General features: G+C 46.3%; 1 protein-coding gene across 1 annotated transcript in view; it reads right to left on the reverse strand.

Moving 5' to 3' along the window:
* Positions 1-1,077: 1,077 nt before the first annotated feature.
* Positions 1,078-15,851, reverse strand: part of ACAD9 (acyl-CoA dehydrogenase family member 9) — a 44,189-nt gene continuing 29,415 nt past the window's right edge. Inside the window, exons 8-18 of the mRNA XM_039886569.1 lie at positions 12,488-12,561; positions 8,886-8,961; positions 7,187-7,257; positions 6,805-6,924; positions 6,372-6,500; positions 5,280-5,359; positions 4,371-4,497; positions 4,062-4,139; positions 3,339-3,467; positions 2,533-2,605; positions 1,078-1,684 (exon numbers count right to left, since the gene is read on the reverse strand). Of these exons, the coding sequence (XP_039742503.1) occupies positions 1,584-1,684; positions 2,533-2,605; positions 3,339-3,467; positions 4,062-4,139; positions 4,371-4,497; positions 5,280-5,359; positions 6,372-6,500; positions 6,805-6,924; positions 7,187-7,257; positions 8,886-8,961; positions 12,488-12,561 (1,058 nt within the window). The 3' untranslated portion in view covers positions 1,078-1,583. The remainder of the gene's footprint in view (positions 1,685-2,532; positions 2,606-3,338; positions 3,468-4,061; positions 4,140-4,370; positions 4,498-5,279; positions 5,360-6,371; positions 6,501-6,804; positions 6,925-7,186; positions 7,258-8,885; positions 8,962-12,487; positions 12,562-15,851) is intronic.

A 15,851-nucleotide genomic window follows, 5' to 3' on the forward strand; every position in this document is an offset into this window, starting at 1 on the left:
GCTAGGTTTGTCTCACTATCCAGAGTTTTCTGGTGAGCTCTATTGCAAGCCTTCTATGCGCAAGTTCCCTAGGCATCTCAAGTAGCCTGTGCATATTGCTGAAAACATATAACAAGTGCTTGCTGGGGCCCCCCTTTCCCACAACATGTTTAAGAAAATCTCAGAAATGCAGGTAGAAAAGGGAGACTTAAACTGGTGGCCTCAGCCTTTTAAATTCAACTGGACGAAGAGAGAACCTGCTGCTGACATGAGACTTACATGCCACAAGGCTTAGAGTGAGGCGTGTCCAAAGGGAGTGAAATTTGCAAGCTTCCCAAGCTTTTCCCTGAAAAGGAGCTCCATGAACCTCCTTTCCCTAGCACTATGTGAAAAGATATGTACTTTCCATTTTGTGCAAAATGCCTCCTTGCCAACGAAATACCTCAGGAACTTTGAATTTCATTGGAAAGTTATTTCCAAAGTTACAATATTTATAAACGTTCTCCTCTTGAAGATTAGCTACCAAAACCCTGGCAGAATGTTCAGGCAACCCCACTAGGCCAGCTCAGGCATTATCATTCCCAATCTTCTCTCTGTTTCTTGCATCATAGGAGACAGCTTAGCTTCCTCCTCCTACCTCAAGACAACATCTACAATGGATTTTTTTTGGGAGGAGCCCCAAACTACCCAGGAACCAGACCAAAGCTTGAAACCTGCCATAAGCATGCTGGGACCCAGTACATCTAGAAATAACAGAAGGGAGCATTCTGGAGAAATGCAGAGGCCTTTTAGTGCCAATTAAAAATACTTTTTCCCTCACTTCAAAAGTAGAGGCCAATCCTTGCAAAGAAAGAAAAAAAGCCCAGGTGGGGAACAAAAATATGTTGTCTTATACCAGGCAATGTGGTTTTCCACCCATCACCTGAGAAGGACCAAACAGAGGGTTCATAACCCCCATGGTCCTGTACTGGGCACCTGCCGCTCAGCTTTGAGGGCTTTCTTCTCATGGGGTGAGGACAAAAAGAGTTGGAAGCCATGACCAAAGGGTGGTTCTCAGGGTCGCGTTCTGAAAGAAAATGCAACTAGTACAGCAAATGCTTGAAGGGTAAATACAAACTGCCATTTTACATTCTTTTTTAATAAATGGTTCCTGGCACATGTTTTAAGTGCATTTTGCTTCTAGTATGAATAAATGACGTGTACACAGTTTTCAAGGTGTTTCTTGGAGAATGTGTGGCCTAGCAGAAAAGGCTAAGCATGCCTGGAAAAGGTCCCCACAGTTGCAAGCCACAAAGGAAGCAGCACCAGTCCCAGTTTCCACGGTGAAGTCTCCTAAACTAGCAGTATATCCTCAGATCGCAGGTCTCAGCAATTTCATTCTCTCTCCACCTCTCTTCAGATCCTGCGATCATGTCAGGCAGTAGTGGCCACAGGTCAAAGCCTAGACAAGGCTCCCATAGGAGCCTTCAGGTGAAGACTAGGAAGAAATGGCTCAAGTTGGAATAACTCCAAGTTCTATATCTTCTAGCAAAAAGAGTGAAAGTTGTCCAGCAACAGGCTATGGCCTGGGGGGTGGCAGCAGCAGTATATATCATCCCTCTGCTTCAGGACATCCGGTCCAAAGGGTGGGCACAGACGTATGCTCGCCTCTCTAGGACCTGCTGGGATACTTTCTTGATCTGTTCGTCTAGATTTTCTGGAGAATCTGGGAGGGGAAAAGAGGCAGTGGATGATGTTTCTGCACTGTGATAATAGAAATATTGCTGAAGCATTTTTTTCCAGCAACGTCAGCCTGTGGGTGACTCTACCACCCCTCTAAACCCCCAGGAAGTAATACAGGCTTCATTCTGAATAACAAAGGGCTCATCCTATTAATCCCTAAAAACTCCAGATCTTATGAGAGAAGGAGTACAGGAGAAGGCACCTGCTCAATAAAAGACCCTTTTGCGATTCAAACCTATTGCAGGAGAAACTATTGCCTCATACTACATAGCACATTAACGGGCCAGTGCCCAAAGCCAGGAACTACAAATTATGTGCCCTTCACCATCATCTCTTGGCAACAGGGCTGGGCTGTATGGGGGACACATAACACAAAGCTTTGAAGTCAGCAGGACTGTAAGGGTCAGAAGAATTTGAGCTGTACATTCTAAGACATGGCCATATGGCTATGGAAGAGGAAGAGCATTCTAGACAAACTGAGCAGCACAAGCAAAGCCCCTACATGGTCTAGGGTTGCAACCTGGGCATCTGTGAGAAAAGCAGCTTCATTTCCACTGCATTGCAGGGGTTTAAAGGCAGGTAAAATGTCTCCTTTGTGAACCTTCCCGAGGCAGATGCCAGCAGGGCCTGCACGGGGTCTCTGACAGAGCTCTCATCTGCAGGTATATGCTCCTGCCCAGCAGGCCTCGCTGCAAGTCAGCATGAGTCCTACTCAAGGCAGAAGTTTAAGTAGCCAGCAGGCCCTGGGAGCCTGACAGGGTCCAGAAACAGCTCACCGTCAGTTGCCTGGAATCAGACCCTTTCCTCCCTCCCCCCAGCCACCTTACTCACACTTGTCCAGCTGAGACAGGGTGAAGAGATTCTGGGAATAAGCTTCCACGCAGAAGATGTTGGCCAAAAGAACCTGCCAGAACCAAAGTTGGAGAGAACCCTGGCATCTCTGGGCCATGGGCACTCCCTCCCTGGTGTCTGACTTCTGAGCTTCAAAGAACTACTAGGCAGTTGGCTGGGGTCAAAGGCCAGGCTCAGAAGTCACACAGTAATAAGTTCTAATTCTAGCCCTGAGCCAAACTATCTCTGTCCCAAGGGCAAGTTATTCAACATCTTTGAGTCTTAGTTTTCTCCTCTGCAAGATGGACATCATAATTCCTGTGGCCATGGGCTACTGTAGGACAATGCATGTAAAGACCAAACACATAGCAGGCACTCAGTGACTGCACCCACCACCTCCAGCAGGGTGAGGAGGGCAGACAGGGTAAGGACGCTGGGTTTGGGACTCTATTACTCACCCACCCAATTCTGTCAAGTAGGAAGATGAAAGGGAATGGCGGTGTCCTGAGCAGTACAAACCCTCCCATTAGAGCTGGCAGTGCTCACCACAGGCCACAGCCACAAATCAGCAAACTCGCTAGCCTCCAAGTCAGTTGCTTTATGGACCCTGCACTTTACCCACTCAGGGACTACAAGTGGGTGCTGAGCCCTTGACTTGCCCAGCCCTCTCACCTGAGATTTCCTGACTGAGCCATGCCACCCACTGACCCCTTCTCCCAACCATCGGGCCTCACTAAAGTGCAGTAGGACAAAGCCAAGCAGGAGGCTGCCTATATGTGGGTAAGGTGGAGTAGGGCAGGGCTCACCTCATGGTCATGGTTCCGAAGTCCTGCTCGAATGGAGTGGCTGGCCCGAGACAGTACAGCCGTCATGCCGTATAGGTTGATGAGGATGTCAGCTACCCGCTTCAAGACCAACTGCTCCTCCACGATGGTCTGGGAACACAGAGGCCCAGGATGGAGACCCATTACCTGGGACCACTCAAAACATACACACACACACACACACACACACACATTCTCAGGCACATCTTTGCCCATCTCTGAGCCTCACTTTATGTCCTGGCAGGGAGGGGCTAATATTGCCTTTCCCTATGGGGGTTGTAGGAGGTTGGCTCATGGACGCCTTCTGTTTTCCCTTCGTTCTGTCTAGATTTGGGGAGGAGTCAAGGCAAGACCAGGTTCTAGGAACCTGGCTGAGACCAGAGGCTGGTGCTTAATACACCTTCAGCAGCAAGAACCTCACAGATCAGGTCCTGAGATTCAGGCCCCAGTAGGGCTCCCTCTAAATGCAGGGAGCATCTCTTCACCTGGAAGTTGATCACTCAGCTAGCTGAGTGGCCCCTTGGACAAGCAGTCACAGCCACTTTGCCACCCCAACCACCCCTCCATGGTGACAAAGCTTTCTTTCTAGGCCTGGTTCCTAAGGTGAACATTTGGTAAAACATCATCTCATAGATGCTACCCTCATCTTCCTGACCCCTAAGTTAGAGGGCCTGCCATCCCTGGGTCCAGCAGGGGCCTGGGTACCTTGCCAAATCGGAGCAGCAACGTCTCCACAGTGCGGCCAAAGTAATAAACATTCTCTTCAAGTTTGCTTGCACTCTCCTGGTAGACCAAAAGAAAAGATTCAGCTCAGCACCTCCTCCTCATGGTGCCCATCCTGTCCCATCTAAGGCCCAGGCTCTGATACCATGCTGGGCTATTCTCCATCATCACAGGGTGGAGAAAAAGGGTTATCAGCTGTCCTTCAGACCGGCTGGTCCTCCCCAATGCCCCTGGTCGCATTCTTTCTGGAAAGGAGATATCCAACAGGCTACACCTGCTGGGCTCACTCACCGCAACACTGGGATGCACAGCTCCGAGCTTTCCTGTCAGCCCCAGGTCCACAGTTCGGCCCATGGAGTCCCGAAGCCTCCGGCCAACAGTTTCGAGAATAGTGGTCACGTTGCCCCGTTTGAGCTCACTGCAGAAAGCCCAGGGTCCCATGACCCAAGGCCCTGCTACTTCTTCTGCTGTCCAACAACACAACTCTCTCCTCCCTGGTACCCCAGAGATCTAGGGCACCAGATCTGTTCCCACTCCTTGACTATGCAAAGCCATAAAAAGCCAATCCAGGCCCGGCGTGTCCCTCTCCCAGCCTGGGCATGCTGGACACCTGGCTGCAGTCTAAGCTCTTCCAGCCTGTCAGAAAGCAGCCAGTCTCCTCTGAGGTGGAGACACACATGTGCTCCCTCCACAAGGAGCTGAGTCACAGCCAGCTTCTAGGTAGTTCTCTCCCATTAAATAATCTGCAAAATATCTGAGCAACTCATACTTGGGCTTCAGCAGTGATTTCTAACTTCTCTGGCCCCAGGATGGGGGTCAAGGGGAGCAAGAGGTCAAGGGAGAGAGAGAAGAAACTGGTCTTGTGTTGGCCTTGGAGTCCAGCACCTGTTAAGGGGCACATCTCATTCCCCAGGTTCTGAAAGCAGAGCTCCTGTAGTGTAGGAAACAGGGGCTACCAGGAAAGTGATCACAAGGGCAAGGTGATGAGGAATTCCCTGAGCAGCTGGCCCCTCCTATCACCCTCAGGAGAGGGCCAAGCTCTGGAACTCTTTCAAGGCCCCACTCTCACTAGCCTAGGCTCCTGCCCACTTCCTTCTCTCCAGCCAGCCAACAAATAAGCTCAGCTCCGTAAGCCTGCACTGCCTCACCGCACCCTTGCCACCCCAGGGACTCGAGGAGCAGAGTGGAAATGGCACCTACCTGATCCTTGCAGTCAGGATGCGGCCGGCATGTTGCAGGCCTGTCAGGGCGATGTACATCCGGAGAATCTCATTAGTTCCCTGTGCCAGCAGTAGAGAGGTCAGAGGCTGCCCTAGGGGGCAGCACCAGCCTACTGCATGTGTGTGAATAGGCCATGCTACTGCCCACTCACCCGCAGTGTGGAGGCCGCTGCAAGCAGGGCTGTGACTTTTTATAGCTTCCACCACACTCACAATAAGATCCAAGGTCCTCTACAACCTGGCTACTGGTCTCCCCTCCATCTATCCCTCACATACTCCACCACCTACCCTAGCCCCACCCAGCAGGATTGGCCACTACTCCAAAGACTTGTTTATTCTATTCCCATTCACTTGGTGCTGGCAGGTAAGATCCTGTCTGGGTCTGGCATGTTCTAGTTCCCTGCCCTTGGCCCAAACTGCCCTCCCCTAGGCCTGGTCAAAGTCCTTCTGACCCTAAGGGCCAAGTGCACTTGCTTCGAGACTCCAGTCCCCTCAAGAGAGGCATGCCATTGTCCCTCACTCCCTGGTTTTTGGTTTCCTCCTGGGTCAGTAAGGCTGCACAATCAAGATCACTAGCACCCCAAAGGTTCCAGGATAGTGTCTAAGGTGTCTGTGTCCCCAACCCTACTTTCCTTCCCACCCTGGGTTTCTCCCAGCACATACTGAATGAACTGACTCTTTAGGTTTGTGAACTCATGGTGGACAGCAATTAGAGAGTGAGAAGTGTCAGGCTGGAGAAGAGATGACCCACCCTGTTAAGCTGACTCAATATACTGAGAAAACCCAGACCCAGAGAGAGCATTCAAGGCTGAACCCAGATGTCTATAAGATCTTTGCTTGTCCCACCTCGGCTGGTAGAAGCAAGTTGGCAAAGACCTGTGGCTTGGGAGTGGGACCCTGAGTGTGCTGCTTGGCCTCTCAGCCTCAGCCTCCTCATCAGCAGAATGATGTCTAGACAAGGTTGTGAGGAGGGTCAAATGAGAGAACGCACAAGCCAGCCTGGGCCCAGAACCAGGAAGCTCAAGGGTCCACAGTGGAGCAAGGTGGAGCTGGCAGCAGGACATATACACACCTCAAAGATGAGCAGGATGCGAGCGTCACGCAGCATGCGCTCATATGGGTAGTCCCTCATGTAGCCCGAGCCGCCGAGGATCTGCAGCGCCTCACTCACGCACTGCCAGGCGCCCTCTGAACTGAACACCTGTCAAGGACCCAGGAGCAAGGTCAACATGGCATCACTGGTGCCAGCTCCCTTCCAAAGGGAGGACCTCAGGATGGGAATGGTGTGGCTGGGGATAGAGTGGGAGGCTCGGTACGGAGAACTGGGTTTTGGGATGAGACCAACCCAGGCAGCAGCTCTGACAGTCATGGGATGAGACCAACCCAGGCAGCAGCTCTGACAGTCACTGGGTGGCCTCAAAGAAGTCCTTTTCCTTCCTCGACCACATTGACCAGCTGTGGCTAAGGAGCTTTTCTCAGCTTCCCTCTGGCTGTGCTGGGATTACCTTCACAATGGCAGCCTCGATAGAGCAGTCAGGAAACCCTGGTCGGTCCAGCATCCCTGCAGTGAGGTAGGCCATACTTTCCATTACATAAGCCTTTTGAGCCATCAAGGCAAACTTTTCCTGCAGTATTCAGAAAAAAGCACAAGCAAGAAATAATTTACATGTGCTGAGAACCAAATCTGCCAAACAGCAGAGAAGGTAATTAAGTCCAAAGCCTCACTGCATAAAAGAACCAAGCTCCAGAATTCATAAAAGGAAATCACATTAAAGAAAGTCCTTTCCCAATCACTACAAAGGAGTCACCAGTAAAGACAGTGAAAGCATATTTTCAATGCCCACAGTAAAATCAACAAATGTGCCACTTGTACATAACCTTCAGTACCTGAATTAATCCAAATTCACTGAGGTTCCTGTTAAACTGTTTCCTCGTGCAGGCATATTCAGCAGTCATTTCTGAAGAAGAGCAGAATTTTTAAAAAGAACAACTTTCTGGTTGTCCTGAGATGGTTTCCAAAGGCTATCATCGCTATATTTCAAACATTCAGGCAAGAACTATGAAATGGGTCTGCTGAGACCAAACACTCTAAGGGACAGAGCCCCACCCCCCCCGCACCCTTTCTAATTTATCTGGGTCAGAGGAGAGACTATCCACTCCTAGTGGTGCGTATAGCAGTAGACAGGAGTGGAAGTAGAGTTTGGAGTCAGACACAGGTTTGAATCTGGCGTCTCTTCTTCTAGCTGGTTGTCCAGGCCAAGCAGCTTCACCTCCCTCAACAGTACCACCAACCTCACAGAATTGTTGTGAAAATTACATGAGATGCAGGTGGAAGATACCTAGCACAAAGTTAGGCACACATAAACACCCTAGATAAAAGCAGGGGCAGACTCACACCTGTCAACAGCTATTCATCACCAAAGCAGGAAGGTAGTCTATTTTGAAAACTTGGGCCTATGGCTTCAATGTGTATACTCGTAAACACATACTGTGTCATGGGCCCAGCTCTGAAGGCACCCAACTGAATATGGTGGCATCCCACCCAGTCAGCAGCAGCCCCCCTACTACAGTCAGTGTTCTCCAAACCACAAACTGCTCCCCATGGTGGGCCTATAAGGTAAACAGGCACCCACAATCACACATTTCTGTGACTTGGGATCTCATCGGGGGTTCTACATCTTTTGGGGAGACAGTGACCATGAGAGCCCCCACGAAGCTCTTGTACTGAGGAATTTCCAGATAGGGAAGAAGTCCAGAGGGTTTCAGGGCCTTGGGAACAGCTTGGTGGAGTAAGACAAGGCTTGAGCTTGGAATCTGAAAGGGTCAGTTTTTAGGCCAGGTACATGTCCTTGGGAAAACCAGTTACCCTCTCTGAGCCTCAGTTTCCACATCTATAAAATGGACATAAGAGCCCAAAACAAAGCCTTCCTGTCCCCACCTTGCCTTGAACTCTGAGGAACTTCATAAGCACTCAGTGGTATTCTGGCCCCAGGTAACCCCCACCATCTGCAGCCAAGGCCCCTGAATTTCCCTGTAGTCGCTTCCACAAAGCAAATACTGTAATGACATCTTGTGCCCAACAAAAACCCTATAGGGCTATTTTAAGTTCACTGGCAAAGGAAAATCCAGATTTCAGGTATCCTAACAGAAAAAACAAAGGGAAGATCCAGAGGCCGAGGGAAGTGGGTTCTAAACCTGATCCCACTCCTCACCCACTGTGCAAAGAGTCACCTACAAAACAGGAATCTTGTGAGAACGAGTGCTAATGTTTATGGGTATGTGGCTCACATCTGGATGTTCACTAAGTAGTACTGTTCTTAGTGACAGAGCAGCAACCCCTCTCTAACGCTAATAAAATGTCCACTCCCCCCTCCCCTTATCCTGTGAATAGGTAAAATAGAGTGTTGAAACATGATCAGACTTAGTGTATCCTTTGATCTAAAACAAAGCCAGGATCCTAAACTTGAGTAAACCCATTTGTCCTGCTGGCCTGTCTCAGCACCAGCTTGCTCCAGGGACATGGCTAGAGTGGAAGCAGCAGGAACAAGACTGTGTTGTAAAGGGTTCCTTACCCTGCCTTACGTACCAATCAATTTCTTGAGCATCCCAGCCACACCACTGCCCATGCTGAACCGCCCGCTGTTAAGGATGTTCATGGCCACCTGCAGAGAAAGTGTAGGAGGCTCATTGTGGATTCTATTCCCTCAGAGTCCTGCTTACTCACACTGTGCTGGAAGACCAGCGGTGACAGACCATAATAGTATTTGTCAGTTTTTAACAGAAAGTTTGTAAACAAAAGGCAAGTCTCTAGAGAATTCTGTGCCAGCATCTGGGCTGAGTTAATCATCCTGCCAGTCCTCACTGAGCAGGGAAAGAACACAGTCCCAATGCTTCAAAACAAGGTCACTCTGTCATTGTATGGCTTTCACAAATATCCTTGGTGTCACTGCCTCAAAAAGGAACTGGACAACCTTATTCTAAAAGAAGAACCCAATTCTCTTAGTCCTCAGGGAAGAGAATAGAAACTAAGCTTTATTGGGTACATGCTGCAAGCTACTTAGACTTTCCCAACAATGCTTCAACATCATTTTCCAGATGCAGAACCTGAGGTTCAGAGCGGTGAGATGACTCCCAAGTTACACAATAAGCACCTGCCTGACATCTAGGCCCATGCCCTCTCCACTGAACCAACCCCTTACACTGACGTGGCATGCTCCTCCTCCACCAAATTCCTACAGTAATGACACAATTATTAAGTGGCTTTGTCAGCTTCTCTTCTCTTCCAATTTTAATGTCCTACCTAATACAGATGGTGAGCAGCTAGTGATCAGGGACAAGCACATACTTGTGTACACATAGTTTCTTAAATATTAAACTATCTAGATTCATAGAATCATCCCCTTATAGACCACAAAGGGCACAGAGGCAAACAGCTGATTAGGCAAATGTGGTCAGTGGTGTGACGGTAGACTAAAGGGGAGGGGTACACAAGTCTAGTGGGAATGGGGGGGTGTGTTTCTAGTGGGGAGGGGATGTTGGGCAGCAAAGGTTCTAAAGGAGATCCCTGGGCTGGGTCTATGTGGCCATCCAAGCGAGGAAGGGCATCTCAGGCCACCAACATGAGCTAGCTTCCTAAAGGACAGTTGTGACATGCCAATCCTCTGCTCAAGCCCATGATGCCCAATTAGGAGGCCTCAAAGTCAGGGCTGGGCTCTGGGTCAGAAAGGATCTGTGAACTCTATAGTTTTCCTAAAAGCTCAACTGCAAATTCAGTATTGCTTTTTACTGATTATTTATGTATGACTTGCATTAATATAGCATGCAACCAAACTTGCATTTATTATTACTTGTTAAATAAGCTGAATGGGAAAATCTCTCAAACATATCCTGTGGGGCTGTCGAGACTGAAAACAACTGCTCGAACTACTGGAAAGGAAAAATAAATGTTGGTTCCAATCCCTCGCTCAGTCTGAAGAGAGTTGGGAGATGTGGTGGACAAGGCTGAACACTAGTGCCAGGCCCAGCCCCCAGCACTGGATGGGGGAGAGGGATTAGTAAGTCACAGTGCAGTATGATATTAAGATCCTGCCTTGCCTCCCTCCTCAGGACCTTCTAACTTCTAACTTCAGACTTCATGGATCTCAGGACATGGGAGGTCACTGATAAGGACTGTGAAGAGGAACTAAATTCTCCCATCTTTATTCCCTCTTCTCTCATTCCAAATTGGCTTTCAAAAGCCAGCTCATAGTTTTATGAACAAAATTCACTTCATAGCCTCTTCATAGTTTATTCTTAACTTCATTTAAAACAACAAAAATAAATACATAAAATGAAAGGAGGAAAGGATTTGATACTAGGTCTCATTCCCTGAGGATCAAAGACTGGATAGGTTTAGCCTTATCTGAAAAGGGGCTCCTTCTATAATCTGCACAACTACAGTCTTGATCTCAATTTTCCAAGATGCAAGATACAATCCATTCTTTCAACAGCAATTTCAACAGTATCAGTTAACTGTCTCTATGCCTAAGAGATCTTACTATCATAAAACCTTCTGACTGGAGGAAGAAGCTCTTTTATCTCACATCAGCCACTCAATTTTCTTTTGTTGTGGGTTGCTACTTAAATCTGTGCCTCCAGGGCTACATCTCCTTTTTACTCAAATAGATGCTTTTAATTCCTTATTAGTCAAAAATTAATTTTGTTTTATATTAGGATTAATACATGAAAGAAATGCAGGCTATATTATATGTACACACCAAATATTTAATATACTCACCATATACTCTTAATCAAGATCTAGAAAAATAAACACCCAAATGTGAACAATGAATGCCAACTCTCTTAGGGACAGGTTTTTTTCTTTATTTTTTCTAATTAGCCTATTCACTTCTGGATTACTTGATAACAAAAAAAAACTATCACTGAATGCAGACTCCTCTCTTTTTTGTCCTTCCTCCTCTACAACCCTTTGTTCCACATTCACTGTCATGGCATTTAACTGATTCTCATGGCACCCAGGAGGGGAGGAAGGTATTGCTCTGATCCCTGCTTCACAGTCAAGGTGGGGAAGGAGGCTCCCTAGTGTGTAGATACTTATCCAGGTGATTCAGCAAATTAGAGCATGGCCGCCAAAAAAAAAAAAAAAAAAGACAAAGAGCCCAATCTAAAAATAGGCAAAGGATTTGAAAAAACATTTCTCCAAAGAAGATATGCAAATGGCCAATAAACACATGGAAAGGTGCTCAACATTAGTCATTAGGGAAAGAGGATGTGGAGACATTAGAACCCTCATAAGTTGACCATGGGAATGTAAAGTGGTGCAGCCACTGTGGAAAACAGCTTGGCAGTTCCTCAAAAAGTTAAACATTCAGTCACCATGTGACCCAGCAATTTTACTTCTAGATATACACCCAAAAGAACTAAAAACGTATTTGTTCACACAAAAACTTATACATAAGTGTTCATAGCAGCATCACTGATAATGGCCAAGAAGTAGAAACAACACAAATGTCCATTGGCTGATGAATGTATAAACAAAATGTGGTATTTCCATACAATGGAATATTATTCGGCCATAAAAAGGCATAAGTGCTACAACTTAGATAAGCCTTGAAAACATTATGCTATGTGAAAGAAGCTAAACACAAAAGGCCACATATAGATTCTACTTATATACAATGTTCAAAATAAGCCAATCCATAAACACGGAAAGTAAAATAGTGATTGCAAAGGGATGGGGGAAGAGGAAATAAGGAGGGATGGCATTTTTTTTCTGGGGTGATGGAAATGTTCTAGAATTAGACAATGGTAATAGTTGTATAACCACCAATGTGTACAACTGAAAACAGTGAATTATATGTTATATGAATTATCTGTAAATAAAATATATCATAATAAATCTAACACCAAAGAAAAAAAACTTAAGGTAGAGACTAATGACCCAGGGTTGTACGTTCAGAGAACCTTTACTCCTTTAGTGCCTGCTGGCCTGCTTTCCTATGGATACTGGAGAGAGGAATCCTGTCCTATTCTATTCTAGGCAAACAAAGCCTCACAGATGAATGAAGGCACCTAGTTCAAACCACATACTTCCTCTTCTGGGAGCCGATTTATCCACTCTCCACCTTGCAAGCACAGGCTGGTCTGCTACAAGCAGGGATTGGACAGAAGGCTGAGCCGGCAACTCACCTTAAACCCACCTCCAACTTCTCCAAGAACATTTTCAATGGGTACCCTGGTATTTTCAAAATGGACTTCACAGGCTGAAACACATGAAATTGAATGCCTTAAATACAAACCACTCTGCACTTGATCTGCAGGCATGAAATTCATTCATTCATTCATTCATTCATATATTCATTCATTCTACATCTACCAATAGGATAGGTACAGAAAGACAAGGTTTCTGTCTACGTGGAGCTCATACTTTGGTTAGGGAGATAAAATATAAACAAGGTGTTATAACACTGTAGTAAGTGCTATGGATGAAATACAGCATGGTGACAGAAATGAAGGTTGGAGCGGAGTGGATAATACTATTTTTACTAAGCGTTTATGTCAGACTTTCCTAAGATCACATTTAAAGGATGAGTCAAAGACAGAACAAAGAAGCAAGACAGCATGTACTTTCTAAGGCCCCCATGGCAGATGGGAGTATCCATCCCACTTCATTCTGCTTTAATGCAGCCACACCCTGAACTTTGGCTCTGTGGGAAGGGCAGATTTGTTTTTCCCTGCCCATGACACCATGTTTGGCCATATGACTTGCCGTGGCCAGGGGCATGGAGCCAATCCAACATGAGCAGAGAGACCTTAACCTTGCCGATTCAGTCTGGCTTGGCCCCTTGGGCTCTTACAATCTACTGTAAGGAGAACATGCTGCAGCATGTTCAAGAAAACACATGGCAGACCTGAACCAACTCATAGCACCCGCAGACTATAGGAGAGTAATAAATGTCCAGTCCTAGGGCAGTTTCTCTGGCGGGTTACCACAGCTATGGATGACTAGCAGACCTTAAAGTAAGGATGCACCTGGCATGCTAGAAGAAGCAAAAGTCAGTGTAATGAGAACAGTCAGAGTAAGCACAGCAGGGGTGAGGGCAGATGCAGGGAAGGAATGGGGACTTCCCTACTGTTTTCTGTCACAGTATGTTCTTCTATGTTATGTTATATAAAACCAGTGGCCCCTAGCAACTCTTATCAGAGAAGAGGGATGGGTAAAGAAGTCATGGCTCAAGTAGCCAAGCAGCAGCCAAAACAAGTGTGGGCAACCAGGGTCTGCTGACCTTTTATTCTATGATTATGGCTGTGTTCAAAGAACTCGGTTGTAAAATACAGTGACATACCCATCTCTCTGGCCACTGGGGCCCCATTTATGGCTTAAGCACATGAGCTGTGAGGCCAGCCTTCTCCTTACAGCTTTTGTTCCTTCACAGGCTGCTAGAGAGGACCCTGCCTCCCTCTCTGACCTCATCTTGTGCCACTCAACACCTCTCATAGGGCCACTGCACAATTCCAGTGGTCCACCACCTTCCCAGACCTCAGTGCCCCCAAAGTGGTACACTGAAGCAACCCTGCTCCCTCCCTCTACATCAGTCACTCTGGCTACATTTTCCCCACCAACATGCCTAGCTCTTTCTTATCTCAGAGACTTTGAGCATGCCTCTTCCTCTGCTGAAATATTTTGAGTAGTATTCAATAGGTAACACTAGTCATGGTGGCAATATCAGTAACAGCAGCAGCTAACATTATCAGCTTCAAAGTACACTAAGCATTTTACATACATCGTAATCCTCCCTTCTCATGTTACCTTCACAAGGTAGGTTTTATTAGCATCCCTTTCTTTTAGGTAAGGAAACTGGAGAAAAGCAAACTAGCTTGTTTAAGGTCACATAGCTTCTAAGTGTCAGATGCAGGTTAGAGCTTGGGGCCCTCTGATCCCTCAACCCCCGCATCCCCAGAGCCAAGCAGATGGTGGGGCAAAAACACCATCCAGAACACAGCATCCCCCAAAACGATGTGGCAAACAGAAGTGGGTCCGGAGATGCCAAGGGCAGTATGCAGTCTCCTGCAGCACAAACACTCCATGATCTGAGCTAAGAGACACATGAAGTAGAGTCCTACGAGGACTCCGCTGAAGGTCGAGGGCCACTTACAAGACGCCAGCCTCAAGTGAACCAAGCACTAACCAGGGGCTACAAGCAGGCCTGTGCAGATAGGAGGGAGAGAGAGGAAGAAAGAGGTCCCAGGCAGGAAATAATGGGGTTTTCTGTAATGAAATGTTTACCAAGGACACCCCACTATCCTTCTTAGTGTTCACTATCACCTCCCTCATAAGGCTGAAAGCTCCATAAGACTGTGACTATCTCATTCACCTTGAAATCACCATTGCTTGATGCATGGAGAGGTGCACAGTCAGTGTTTGTTGAATTAATGAGTTAATTTCAAGGACCTCCTCTGCAATGCTATGAAGAGTCATTGTGGCATTTTTTTTTTTTTTGAATTTTAAAATTTAAGTATAGTTGGTATACAATATTATACTACTTATATTAGTTTCAGGTGTACAATACAATGATTCAACAATTTTATACCTTACAATATGATCACTACACTAATTCTAGTAACCATCTGTTACTGTGTAAACTTATTGCAATACTGCTGACTATAGTCCCCTTCCCCTTTTCACTCACCTCCCACCCCTCCCTTCTGGTAACCATCCCTTTAGCTCTGTTTCTACAAATTTGTTTTGGTTTATTTGTTCATTTGTTTTGTTTTGTCTTTCTCTGCCTGACTGACAGCATAATACTCTCTCAAACCATCTGTGTTGTCATAATTGGCGATTTCATTCTTTTTCACTGCTGTGTAATAGTCCTCAGTGTGTGTGGGGGGCGGGCACATGTGCCCACACACACACACATCTTCTTTATCCATTCATCTCATGATGGACATCTTGAATAACAAAAGACCCCGAATAGTCAAAGCAATCTTGAAGGCATGCTCCCTGATCTCAAACTATACTGCAAAGCTATAATAATCAAAACAGTATAGTACTGGCACAAAAACAGACACATAGTCAATGGAACAGAATAGAGAGCCTCGAAATAACCCTCACTTATATGGTCAATTAATCTATGACCAAGGAGGTAAAAACATATACCGGAGTAATGACAGTCTCTTCAACAAGTGGTGTTGGGAACACTAGAGAGATACATGTGAAAAAATGAAACTGGACCACCTCCTTACACCATACAAAAATAAACTCAAAAATAGATTAAAAATTTAAATGTAAGGCCTAAAACCATAAAACTCCAAGAAGAAAACATAGGAAGTAAACTATCTGACCTCAGTCTGAATAATATATTTTTAGATCCGTCTCCTCAAGTAAGGGAAACAAAAGCAAAAATAAATGAATGGGACTTCGTTAAACTAAAAATCTGCATGGTGAAGGAAACCTTCAATAAAACAAAAAGACAACCCACTGAATGGGAAAATATATTCAAAATGATATATCTGATAAGGGGTTGATATCCAAAATATATAAGAAACTCATACA

The sequence above is a fragment of the Pteropus medius genome, unplaced genomic scaffold (assembly GCF_902729225.1).
Source record: "Pteropus medius unplaced genomic scaffold, Ma_sr-lr_union100, whole genome shotgun sequence".
Taxonomy (NCBI): domain Eukaryota; kingdom Metazoa; phylum Chordata; class Mammalia; order Chiroptera; family Pteropodidae; genus Pteropus; species Pteropus medius.